At 35.8% G+C, this 14,177-nt stretch overlaps 1 protein-coding gene across 1 annotated transcript in view; it reads left to right on the top strand.

Annotated features, from left to right (window-relative positions):
- LOC110034171 overlaps window positions 1-14,177 on the top strand; it is a 112,474-nt gene that overhangs the window by 49,663 nt on the left and 48,634 nt on the right. The window contains 3 exon segments of the mRNA XM_020738465.1: window positions 3,988-4,346; window positions 7,006-7,217; window positions 7,220-7,335. Coding sequence (XP_020594124.1) covers window positions 3,988-4,346; window positions 7,006-7,217; window positions 7,220-7,335 — 687 coding nt within the window.

Here is a 14,177-nt window from a genome sequence, read left to right as displayed (position 1 = left end):
TATATATATATATATATGCTTGTATGTGCGTGCTTGACTATGATGGAGTCATCTTTTTTATGATATCGGGAGAGACATTAAGGTACACATGCACGAAAATTGAAAAATATATTGATATTAAAGTTATCTTTATTGGTATAATTTTTAAATGTTTCTATGTTGACTTTGTAGGTATAAAATGATATATGTATTTTATTGATACAATAAAATTTATTAAATACCATGAAATATCATAAGTGATCATATTCTTAAAATATAAGATGTTTCATACTTATTTATAAAAAGCTGAACTGACATGCATGTTATTTTCTTTTTTCTTATATTACTGTAGTTTAATAGTGTGAGTATTTAATGGCTTTCGTTATCTTACAATTATTTTAAACTAACTTTTTTGGTGTAATTAATTTATTAAAATATAATTAATAAGAGAGATAATGTTTATAATAGATGCTGACAACCTATAATGAGGTAAATTAATTGTACTGTATTAATTTAATTTTTTTGTGATTTTTTCATATGTTAAATGTTGGTTATAGAAAATGAATATGGAAAAATTTGTGATGCGGGAGCTTACTGTGGACGCAGTACTGTAGCTACTATTGTACCGTGAAATTCTATAATGCGGGAAGTGTCAAATCAATCCCGTTTTCCTTTCTTATGTTTTCTTCTCTATTATCTGTCATTCTTTTTTAGACATTTCTTATATATGTGTTGTATTAGGGTTTGGAATGTAGTTTTTAGCTCATATTTCTATCAGGATAGCCACCGACGTCAATTTTCTTCTTTCGAGGGTTGTATCCGAGGGTTTAGGTGGTGCTTTAGCTGTATCTATTACTTGAAGCAGTGTTATTGTCTTTTACCTTCTTCTGTCTCCTCCCACGTCGCTCTAGGCCGCACCGTACATGTTGTAGGCTTCCGGACAACTTTTTAACCTATGTTCCATGTAGTCCTCCCCTTCCCCTTGCTGCCTCCGTCTCCTACCTTCGCTACCGCAGGCTGCATACACTTCCACTTGCCGGTCACTACCAGAATATGCACCCATACTCTTCCACATTCTGAAGAGGTTTTTTAAGGCATAAGATGAGTAATTAATTTCTAGTATGTATTAAATTAAGGTTTTATTAATGAATAAATGCATTATTACTAACACTTGATTTAATAATCTAAGTCATTCTAAATGAAAGAATTGCTAAAATAAATGAAGTGAAAGTTGAAAAAGTAAAATGGTGGTTTCAATGACCTTAAATGAAAGTTCTTAAAAGAAATGAAATGCAAAATTTTAAGTCATACAAGAGTACCTTTAGACTGTACTAACAGAGGATCTGATGTACCCTTGCACGATAAAAAAAAATTGATAAAGGTGTACCTTGAGGCATCTACGGGTACAATTTTAATAATACTTTCAAGTATGATAGTAAAATTGACATGACTTTTAAAGATGTTAAAAATGATTAATACTTAAATTGAAATGGGAATAAATAAATTTAAAATGAAAGCTTACATTTTTATAAAGTTATGAACAATATTTCTTTTAGTCATTCATATATAGCATTTTTATATGAATTTATTACATTTCAAGATGATAATTGCTTCCCAAGTCGAGAAAACTTAATATTGAAATTAATAGTTTCTTTTAGGAAAAAAAAATTATAGATTGATATATCTGATTAGAGAGACCTAATTGACATGATCATGACTACAACTGATAGATATCATATTATTATGTGATTGAAATTTCTTCTTGCACTGTTTTCTTCAGGGTAGTGATATACAGTTATATGTTGATTTGATATGTCTACTATTTATGTTATTATTTTTGTATGTTCTCGATTTTATGTGTATTGTACTTCGTGGATTCTTAGTGGCGCTTTTTTATATTGAAAATTAAAAAAAGTGGAAAGTAATTTAATTGTAATATTGTCTTATCGTAGTTCCTGATTTGGTTAATTTTAAATTATCGGGCCGGGTGATTACATCGATGGCATAATTTCAGCCAGGTGTGTGTTGATTATGTTCGACGGTGCTCTCGAGATAGATGTGAAACTTAAGTGTATAAAGTAAAAGTAAAGTTAAAAATTAAATCTTGAAAAGTAAAGTAAATATTAAAGTATATAGAATTTTAGATCATATCTATTGGGGAAATGTCAAGAATACATGCATTATATTATTATATGATTTTCTAAAATAAAATATGAATGATCAACAAACATATAGTCTTCTTTTCTTTGCATTACTATAGTTTAAAAATGTGATTAATTCATTGGATGTTCTAGGATAACTCATTATGTTGATTTAATATTTTTCAGGTTTAAGATTTTGAATAAGTTGAATTCTAGAGGAGATAATGTATTTTGAAAGTGAGATCAACAATTAGAAATGTAACTTTTAATTTGTTAATTAGCGGCTCTTCAAATTTATTTGGATTAAAGTATGTTATTGTTTGAAAATTTTATTTCACCAATAGATCAATTGTTCCTTTCTTGATTAATAATTCTAAGTTATGGGCCGGGTCATGACTCCCTCTCCCACACTTATCTGCCAAGTCTTGTGGACCCAACAAGCATCCATGAATGCTTGAACTAAGTAGCTATCTTAGTTTGGGGTTCTCGCATGCGATCAAGATGTATAATTACTATGGCTTCTAGTGCTCAATTGAAATCTTTAACCCTAGATTTTACTAAATTTTGATTCAATATAAGAGGGAGCCTGGTTAGGTATAAATTCAATCTACTGAAGAAAACTACAAGGAAATCTCTCAAATGGTATTTTCTTGAGAGATTATTAAATATTTAAACTTGTTTAATGGAAGGCAAAAGATGAACTAAGAAGGCAAGATGGTAAAGGTAATGCGAAAGAAAGGATGGCGGATAGGCCGAAGCTAACATGGCTTGAATTTATTCACAATGACTGATGCAAACTAGAGTTTATCCTTATTTAACACTTAACATGAATGCACAAAGAAGGTTGATTCATAAATTAATCTCGTTGGTTTGAATAAGATTAATTATAATGACTCATTCTGACTAGTGACATTAAAAGTTACATTTTAGCATATCAACTTGTATACAAACATTACCGCAAGTATTTCAACATTTTGAACCATTTTCCATTTCTTACTATTTTCTACCAATGTAGTTACATTTTTATAGAATCACTTTCTTAGGAGGCCTTCACAGTGTAATTTGTAATCCCATGTAGATGAAGGGGATAGACAGAATTGTGGGTATTTACTCTTATAACACTTTGGGAATTCGTTTTGTGGAGGTTCAGAGCTTAGAGTAGCTTCTTTCCAATGCCTACAACGATAGGTGTGGCAGTAATATTATAATTATCTAGTAGTTTTTTTTAATAGAGTTTATAAGTATCTTTGGATGCAGAAAAACTGGCATTACATATTCAAGCTAATTAAAGGTTTGTTCTAGATTAAATAAAGGAGAAAAGATAGCCGAATGACTTTTGTTGATATCTCAATTCTCAAGTTCAATATGAATATGTAGATTTTTTTTTTTCAATTATATCCAGAGAGAACATTCCCATGGATTATATTTGGATTTGATTGCTTTGTATGTTTTAAAGATAATGGCATGGATCATTGACTCAACTAATTAATATTCTGCTTGAGAAGGCCATCTTGAATCACAACAGATGTGACAAGCATGTGCCCCTTACCAAATTTGTTGTTATGCTAATATGCTGAAAAAATTAGCTTGTATGTGAGGGTTCATGTGTATCTTGATTGCTCATGCTTGGTTTCATTTATGCCCTGGTTATTCTGAGTGTTAGTATATTTCATTTAGCTGTCTTTTCCATCTTGTACAATTTGTTAGTATTTTTCTTTTAGCCATCTTTTCAATCTTGTGCAATTTTTCAATGGCAACTTGAACTTTTTATTAATTTATTACAAGCTGCATGGCTTTTTTCACAATAGTAAGTTTATTAGTTAGTTTTGATTTCATTTCATATTAAAAGTATTTAAATGATTTGCAGGTTTATTGCATGGTTGCTCATCCATTGCAACCACACCTTGTTGCAACTGGAACCAATATTGGTGTTATTCTTTGTGAGCTTGATGCTAGATCCCTTCCATCCGTTATTCCTCTACCATCACCTTCAGGAGGCAGAGAACACTCTGCAGTGTATATAGTTGAAAGAGAGCTCAAATTACTTAATTTTCAGCTTTCCAACACTGCCAATCCTTCCCTTGGAAGTACTGGCTCCTTATCTGAAACAGGGAGATCCAGGGCAGACTCAACTGAGCCACTTGTTGTTAAGCAGACCAGGAAGCATATCAGCACGCCTGCACCTCATGATTCATACTCAATTCTGTCTGTAAGCAGTTCTGGAAAGTTAGTCACTTACCATGAATCCAATTTGCTTACCCTAGAATATGATAAATTCAACTGTCATACACTGCTAATCTTGCAAAAGTTTCAAAGTAACCCATCATGCTCTCAATTACTTATAGTATTCTGTACAAAAGATACCTCTTAAGTTCATTTGTATCCATGTAATGATTATTGACAGTATCCCTAAGCAATTTGTGATATATTTAAACTCTACATGACATTTGGAACAAATGGAAATTCGAGTTTTATTAAAATTCTTGTTTCCTGAGTCAAGCTAAAAACAACTCCGATATCAAACAACTTATTAGGACCGTACTATTCTTTTGCAGACGCCTGCTCTTTGGAATGAAGCTCAAACTGCTATATTTAATCATGCCTTTTTTTATTATTTCTATAGTTTCCATTCTTATAAAGCTTTGTATCTATTATATACTTCTAATACATTAGATACTTTTTAATCACTATTGTATGAATCTATTCATATGCTTAATGGAATTAATATATATATATATATATATTTGAAAAAGCCCAAGAGCTAATATATTAAAGATAAATATATAGATATGTTTGTATGGGTGGACCTAAACACCCAACCCACACGATATAACACATCAAAAAAAGTAAAAGATGGGTACATATAGAAATAAAAGAAAAAACTCAAAAAACCACACTGGCACTGAAACAGTGTGGGTCATCCCAATCTAGTCTTACCTCTGACTCTAGTTCTCGGTAGGGATCCAACTAGCAAATTGGTAAGGTGCTGACCATTATCTGTAGTAACCAAAGTATCATCCATAAGACTCCTAAGCTCTAGTAGATCTTCATTCTTCTTCTTCCTCCTGGAAATCTAAACCTGTCATTCCTCCTCCGAAGAATCACCCTGATGGGGTAGAGCTAAAGAAGAAGGATTACCAACAGTAGTACCCACAGTAGGTTCTGGAATATGTGAAGTATGAGTTGCCGCTACACCAGATACTTCTTGAAGAAGTGGAGCTGCGAGGCTCTCCTGATTATCAGTCTGAACATCATCATTTATTGGTAAGAGTCCATCAGTATTGTTTTGTATGGATTTTGTAGGTGCCAGCATCTCATCCCTCGCAGTAGCAGTAACAACAGTTTCATAAGGGGGATCCTCAAGGGCAACAGACACCTCATGTCTGGTAGTATCCTCCTTAGCTGGAACTAAAATGTCCACAGCAGTGGGGTTAGACCCATCCTTATTTACTTGAACTTTAGATTTCAAATTAGGATGACATTTGTGACATTTAACAAGGATATGACCAAACATCTTACAGTGGTTACAATATGGGGGTTTGTGTTCCATGACGATTTGTTGCCAATAACCATTATGGGTTGTGCCTAGCCAGACTTCAATAACATCAGGTAAAGTAATATCCCTTTCCACAAGTATTCTGGCCACCGAGGGTCTGGTTAGGTTGAAAGTAGACAAATCTAGTTTAAGAGGATCCCAAAGAATGACCCCAATAGAGTAGAGAACCTGATGGTGAAAAAAATGCAGCTTGAGACCAAGTAAATTAAATCATACCGATACTGTGGGAGTTTCATGATTTGGGTCGAAATTAGTAGCTTACTTGAGTAACTTCATTGATTTTCCTTCGATATTAATATATTTCTTGGAGAAAATCCTGGTGTAGTCTTCAGCCACTGTTAGTTGGATCAACAAATGTCTCCTATCCATGAGTCCCACTTTCCACTTGCTTATTAGTTTAAGATCATCAACACTCTTTTTGATAACATTCATAGGTGAGTGCCCCCCACTGAAATTTTCTAATAAGAGCAAACTTGAATTTTTCCGTCAGAGTAGAAATTTCTGATTCAGAGAAAAAGATTGCTTCTTTTCCACCTTTCCTGCTCCCATTCTTAATAAAAGGACAATCATCAGTACCCTTACGAGATTCCTTATAACTTGAGGGGAATCTCATTGCGGACTCCACTTGAGGGCTACCCACTACGTGGGCAAAGGAGACTTTGTCCGACTCCACCATAGAAGAAGGAAATGCCATTAGAGGTTAGAGGCTGTCGTTAAACTACTGCCAAATGCATAGGAGCCGTTGGGCGGGCGCAGAAGCAGCAGCAACGAAGCCGAAACAGGCGCAGAAGCAGAGCAGCGCCGAAACAGAAGAACAGGCGCAGGCGACGAAGCTGCGAGGAGCGATATCGAGCAGGTGTAGCGATATCGAGGGACGACGACGCGCGCAGTAGAGGGCAGCGACATCAACGCCGACGAAGACACAAACGGATGGAGCGAGAGTCGACGATTCAGCTCCTTCCAGCGGTAGAATCAATTGCGATCGAAATCGCCATTGGAAGCCCTAGCGGAGCTCACGACACACACACACACACACACACACACACACACACACACACACACACACACACACACACACACACACACACACACACACACACACACACACACACACACAGACATACTCTGTTAACTTTTATTTTGGATTTATCTTCTTTGAGTTCTATTTAACATATCTACTTATTGTTTAAAGAAACTATCCTTTTGATTTATTTTACTTGCCATGCTTCAGAGGCATCTTTAAAAAATAATGCTAGTTCTAGTTTTTTTTTTTTATTTAAAATATTATTCCATCTATCTCTGAGTGATCTTCCTCTTGTTTTCTTGCAGATATGTCTCAATTGTTTGGCCTGATATTCCTTCATTTGCAGTTTACAAGGCTAGTGATTGGTCTGTTGTTGATTCAGGGACTGGGAGGCTGTTTGCTTGGGATAATTGTCGTGATAGATATGCATTATTAGAAACTGCTTTGGCTCCTAGAATACCCATCACACTTAAAGGAGGCTCATCTAAGAAGGCAAAAGAGGCTCAAGCTGCTGCAGCTGCCCCCCTGCCGCAGCTGCTAGTGCAGCTTCCTCTGCAACTGTTCAAGTCCGAATAATATTAGATGATGGTACTTCTCATGTTTTGACAAGGTCCATAGATGGCCGCAATGAGCCAGTATGTGCTACGTTCTGGTCCTTCTACTTACATTTTATTTATCCTCATTTCTTCTTGCAACTCCTACAAGCATGTGTTTGTTTAGTACTGCAGCACTTTTGATCGCTAATCATCACATTAGCCATAGAGGACTGTGCTATATGGCTCTTTGATTCTCACAGTTTTGTTGCATGTTTGTGCGAAATTTTATAATTGTTTTGTGACTTTTTATCAGTGGACTTCATTACTCTCTTTTTTTTATTCTTTTGAAACTGGTCTTTTTATTAGATGATGGTACTTCTCATTTTTTGACAAGGTCCATAGATGGCCGTAATGAGCCAGTATGTGCTGTGTTCTGGTCCATCTATTTACATTTTATTTATCCTTATTTTTCCTTGCAACTCCTACGAGCATATGTTTGTTTAGTACTTCAGCACTTTTGATTGCTAAGCATGACATTAGCCATAAAGATCCGTGCTATATGGCCCATTGATTTTCACACTTTTGTTGCATGTTTGTGCGAAATTTAATAATTTTTTTGTGACTTTTCATCAGTGGACTTCATTACTTTCTTTTTTTTATTTTCTTGAAACTGGTCTTTTTACCACATACAACGGTTGGTTCCTTATCTCGTGTAATGATAATCATGTATATATTATTTCCCAGTTTGTTTCTTTTGATAGATATTTGCCTTGGATTTTTGCATTTCAGTTGACAACCTTGACTAGATAATTTCCTTCCCGTGCTAGTAAAGGGCTAAAAGGGTGGTCCAACCAGGCTTGAGCCGTCTTTGTGGTGTAACACTAAAGATTTTGGAAGAACTTTAGAAGGTACAGGACCGGGACTGACCTAAGGGTCCTAGTATCTGTTCAGGTTATCAAATTTTTTCATTTGTAATCATACAACATGAGCCAATGTTAAGTGGATGGTAATTAAAGTGGATTGGCGAGTTGCGTTGAGTTTTTATATGCATGAAAATGAAAGGACATTTTGGTGGGTTTTTTTCTGAATTGATAATTTTATAAACAATTAATATTATGAGTATAACAAAAGGCATAAAAATAATAATAAAAAAAAAACACTTACACGTAACCTAATGCATAGGATGAAGAATCCTTCAATTGAAAAGGAAAAAAATTATAAATTCTTATTGCAATGTCTTGCTTAGAGTTTGGTGAACCTATGGGACTGTTGATCTTTTTTTATTGCTTTTTCTCTTGAAGATTTTGATTTGGAAATTCTTATCCATCAAAACTTTAATATGCTTTGAAGACTCGTCGAAATTATGAGGCGGTTCTAGAGCATGATCATCGATATCCTCATTGATAGGAATAAGGTGAGGGGTTAAATTATTAGGAGGATTTTGGTTAATGATCATGCTTGCAATTGACAAAGTGACCATATCCCTGGGACTGGCTGGGCTAGATACAGAAGCCTTTGTTTTGATTGAATGGTCTAAAGTTTGTTCCAAAATTTGAGTACAAACCTCATATAGTAGGAGCTGCAACCATTATATTTGAAGAATTAGTTTGATCATTTTTGTGCTCAACTTCTTTCTAGTTGTTTGATTTCTTTGGTTTCAAACAATTCTTGAAATATTACGAGTAATTGTAATCAAAACTTCTTCAAAATAAATAGGAAAAAATTCTTTCAAATTTTACCATCTGCTTATAGCTTTACCTCATTTTCAAGAGGAATAGAATCATTTATTTCAATCAGAACTCTTGCTATAATTGCACTGAAGATATGTGCTTTAGCAACATCCAAAAATAGATTTTTGGGATTTTAAATTGGTAGGGTAAATAATGTAGGCAAAGATGAGGAAATAAGCCCAGATAGGAAGTAATAGGTGGTTCCTCGAAGGAGTCAAAGTGAGTAGTCCGTTTTAGCGTTCACATCAAGTAGCCTTGAACGTAATGTTATGATGATACAATGAGGATAAATGAGCTCATTAGAGAAGTCACTAACTTGGTGTAACACCGACATAAATTTGCGAAGAATTTCTAGATTAGGATGACCCGAAGTAAATTTTCCCATTACAAATAAAAAGCCATTGGACTTGCAGATTTTTAGATCTCATCTTCAGTGAAAAAAGTGCAGTTCTACCCTGAAAAGTAGAAGTTTGCTTATGTTGCGGTGGGATTGAGTTTCACTGATAAAAATTGAAGGCCAATGATTGGATGAGGATGAGAAGTGCAAGCATATGCTTTGTAAGCAGGAGGTGTATCCTAAGAGAAAACACGGTGTACTAGAACTGTTGGAGGAGACATAAGTGGATGAATGCTAGAGGAGGCCGGTGCCAGGGGATTAATATATTTGATTTAAGAGCTAAGATAGCTGTTTTTCACGCTTATAGGATTGATCTGTTAGAGTATATAGAAAACATATTATCAAAATATTGATTTTGGTTGACGACATGAGTGACATTCTGAGAGTTTTGAAATGAATTGAGCAAGAGAAAATATTGTGGATTCCATTCACAAAAAATATGTTGAGCACGGATTAACAGCCATTCATAGGACACCGATGCAAGGTGTCGTTGGTGACCAAAAGAATTTGAAAGCAAAAATGAAAGGCAGCTTGGCACTTGAACCATCGAAAGTAGTTGTGCTATGAGCACACAATGAAGGTGCATGTAAGAATTGATGTTGTGAGAGAGCTGGTGCCCCAGCTCTAGCAAAGTTGCAGTGATGGAGAGGAGTGTGTGTGTGTGAGGCACTCAACTGCACAGGCATGATGAATGTGGGCTGTCATGCTAAAGGAGAGTAACGATGACCTTATGCATGAAATATTTTGATGGGGCGCTTTAGCAAATTGTCTTTACATTTGATCTAGAAGCGAGTAATACAGCTAGTGCAAACTTCATAAAACATATGCCCCGTTTAGTAACCTAATTGAGAGGATCATACATTATCGATTAATTCAACAGATGGAGTATCCCAAACCACTTTGTAGGAAGGTACTGTTCATATATTCGTAAGTTTAATTCTTTTGATTGACGTTTAAGGGTATGCATACAAAGATGGCACAAGTTCATTGGGTGCCTAATGCACTTGCCACAATATGTGCAATACGATGAGCTATCAGTTAGAACATCTTACTTGTAATTTTTTTAATATATGATTATTTTGAAGTGAAAACCTTTTAGCATGCTTTGATATGCAAATAAAAGATGCTTAAAGGTTGTAAACCACATTATAATAGTTTTCTAGGGTTATCACATGTATTTCGGAAGATTTGGGTCCTTAAATAGAGAATGCAATAACTTCCTTCACAAAATATATTAGATATAAAACGCAAAATGCTTTTCTGTGTATGTTGGAGATAATCATGCCCAAGCTCTTGAAAATGTTAACTTAGTATATGTAAGAAAGATTAGATAAATACAACTCACCCATAATTTTTATGGTGGGATCTTGGATGAAGCAATTGCTTTAAAAAGGTGCTTTGCGGTTCATCTGCTGCTCACCTTGGGTTAGGGCTGGCTAAAATTGCCTTGTAGTAGCTAGGAGAAGCATTTGGCCTACGAGACATATATGCTTTGCAAATTGAGGAATTGGCCGAGCTCTTGGTCTTTTCTTTTACCCCATATTTGCAGGACGACAACACCATGATATAACTTAAACTAATTGATAGCATCAAATTATAAATATCTTTCCTGTCTATTAATAAAAATATGAATGAAAGGATTGTTTTCCTTTTAATATTTTATGCTAAATTTTTTAAATTAATTCCTCTCTTATAAGCTCACAAAACATCAAATCCCTAAGCCCAACCCACTATTATCTTCTTCACATTATGTCTATCTTTATTCTCCGCTCGCTTTGCTCGAGACTCTATTGCCATTCTTCGTTTCCTTTGCTAACTTGCCACTTATCTTTATCAGCTTTATGCTGACTCGCCTATTGTCTTGCTTCATTTCAATGTCAAATTTTGTTTGTTTTTATATGTTAATGTCATTTATACTTTAGAGTTAAGCATATGAATCATATGACTGTAGACTTTGAATTTCGAAATTTATGTCAATTTAGTCATATGTTTGTTTTTTTAATGACATTTACATACATATCCCACAGTTTTTATGTATTTACATATCTAAAACTTTCTTATTTGTATATATAACACTCATATCCTTATTGTTACATAAAAGTACTACTATTTCTAACTTTTTAAAAGTGAAATACACATTTTTATGATTTGTGCGTCCCTTCTGCGATGTTGAATGACATGGGAGTCGCGTCCCACAACCCTAGATGATGTGACTATGGCTTGGATCAGTCCAGGAGGTCCAGTCGACGCTTCGTTTACAGTGATTTCCCACATATCTGAAGTGAGCTTCACTCATATTTACCTTAAATCTATAAATATAATGTTCTCATGATTTTTCTGTTAGCATAGTCGTCGACATCCCCCTGTGCTTCTTTCTAGGATTGTATCCGAGAATAAGTGGTAATCCCCCCTCATCGCTGCCCTTGTGATTCCAATGATCCCGCCTGCTACCATCGTTAGACATCCTATTCCATCTACCTACACCCAAATCCTAACCACGCCACCAAATAGACAAATGTCTAACTTTTGAAAGGGTGGAAAGGCCATAATGCTGTTTATGAGAAATCCTCAAAGAAATGTTTAGAAAATTTCTGTGAAAGATATGCAGTGAAAAATCTTCTAACTAGAACAAAGGTTTGTTGCCTTCTAGAGTAGACAGTTCAGAAGGTTCACCCCTAGCTACAACGAGACTTGCTAGATTGAAGGTTGAGGAAACTCTACCCCTAAGATTTGATTTGAAATATCTAAGAAGCCTAAAATTTTGAAGTAAAATGTGGATTTGCCACATTTTGACAGTCATTTGGATTAGGATGAGTTCATCGAGTGGCTCCACATCGTGAAATTTTTCTTCAAGTACCAGGATCCCATCAGACATAATGTTGAAACTAGCTTCTAGCAAGTTAAAAGAAGAGTGTTTGTTTGGTGAGAAAATTTGAAGCATATGTGCTGTGAGAAAAGACAAGATCACTATCTGGTTTAAGATGAAATGAGAGATATAATGCTAATACCTACTAGTTTATTGCAGACAAGATGTGCAAACCCTAGCTTCAAAAGTGGAGAGACAATTTTTCAAGAATGACATGAGCTCTTTTGTACAGGATCGAGGGCTTATTTTTTGTACTTTTTGTACTTTTTGTACTCTTTTTTTACATTTAATGTAGTATGCACGCATTAACGGAAGGCCACCACACTTCACAAGCCAAGTTCAACCCTAGGATTGAGTAGCAAGAGTACACTTAGTGGAGCATCCAAGTCAACTCAGCTTAAGTAGAAATTAATTCTAGCCAACCAACATTCCCATATTCGTCCCAAGTAGGAAGTGTTTTAAGTGGTACGTATTTGTGCATATTGAATTTGATTATACAACGAGGGAAATGTTCTATTTCACTAACCAGTGAGTTGTTCAAGAAATGGGAAATGACACAACAAACAAAGAAGAATGTAGGGCAGAAATGAATACCCGTTATCTACTGATAAGGGAGAGATGCACGTAATTCAAGCTAGGCCTATGAGGAGTATCCCGACAGAATTAATAGTTTTAGAAGATAGTGAGTTCGACAAGCCAATACTTGAAAAATGGACAACCTTTATTGACAGACTTGTTAGACATTCTGACCAACAATTCAAGTATTGGGTGGTTATCCTTGAAAGTGGTCTGACATGTCAGAAAAGAGAAGCTTTTATACTGTTGCTTGGAGGCTTTTTGGAGTTATTTAAATATTAAATTCAGTTTGGTAGTGTGCCCACCAACAGATGGCCAGACTGGAGAGATGAACCACAACTTTTGAAATCTTCTTAGGAGCCTGGTGGGGAGCAAAGTTTATCAATGGGATTCAGGTTTCACTAGAGAAAAAGAAGTCTCTCATGAGTGGTTGCTAGTGAGAGTACTTAGTCTATCATAGATTTTGTTCTAGAGTTGACTCCTCTTTATATATTTTTTTATTAGATACGCCCAGTAGAGCACGAGAAGTGGGAGAAGTTATTTACATATGTAATGGCTTGAGAACTGATTCATGAGAATACTTATCTATTTGCCAGCTCAGGTTGTCCTAAAAGTGGATAAATATATATTCTACCAGGGTGTGTTTTGGAATAACAGCGCCTTCATGGCTGACTTACCAAAAGATTAAAACGGCTCCGCTACCTTCAATGTGGTCAACTTAATGTCATGCTGCTAGAAGCCAGAAGCTTTGACAGTTGTGATCAAAACTCTCCCAACCCCGGGAGATTGATACGGGCTTCCCACCAATGACGCGAAATGACGCAGGGGTCGCGTCCCGCGACTCTAGATGATGCAGGCGTCCCACCTGCGGTGCAGGACAACGTGGGAGTTGCGTCCCACGACCCTAGACAACGCGGCTATGGCTTGAACTAGTTCAGGAGATTCAGTCGACACTTCCTTTATGTGAATTTCTCGTCTGTTTGAAGTGGGTCCACTCGCATTTACCCAAAGTCTATTAATATGTTTTTTTTCAATTTTTAGGTTAGTTATTCATGATTTTTCTGTTAGGCGTTCCTCGTGTTCCATTCTAGGGCTGCATCGGAGGACGGGTGGTGCTCTGACTGTATCTCGCTCCGAGGAGGTGACTATCCTCAACCTTCCCATCCTCCAGAACAACCCTATCGCCTCTGTCATCGCCGTAACTGTTGCAGTTGCCACCCTTTCCTCGGACAACACTTCTGCTGTATCCTGCAGCCTCACGTCTCCCTGCCGCCTCCATCCTCGCCACCATTACTGTCTAGCATCCCTCTTCGCTGTCCCATTGATTCTAGCACTGCAACTTTTTATCATTGTTGTTCCAACCACCAGAAAT

Source organism: Phalaenopsis equestris, unplaced genomic scaffold, assembly GCF_001263595.1.
Source record: "Phalaenopsis equestris unplaced genomic scaffold, ASM126359v1 Scaffold001370, whole genome shotgun sequence".
Taxonomy (NCBI): domain Eukaryota; kingdom Viridiplantae; phylum Streptophyta; class Magnoliopsida; order Asparagales; family Orchidaceae; genus Phalaenopsis; species Phalaenopsis equestris.
This window is presented reverse-complemented; position numbering and strand designations above follow the sequence as displayed.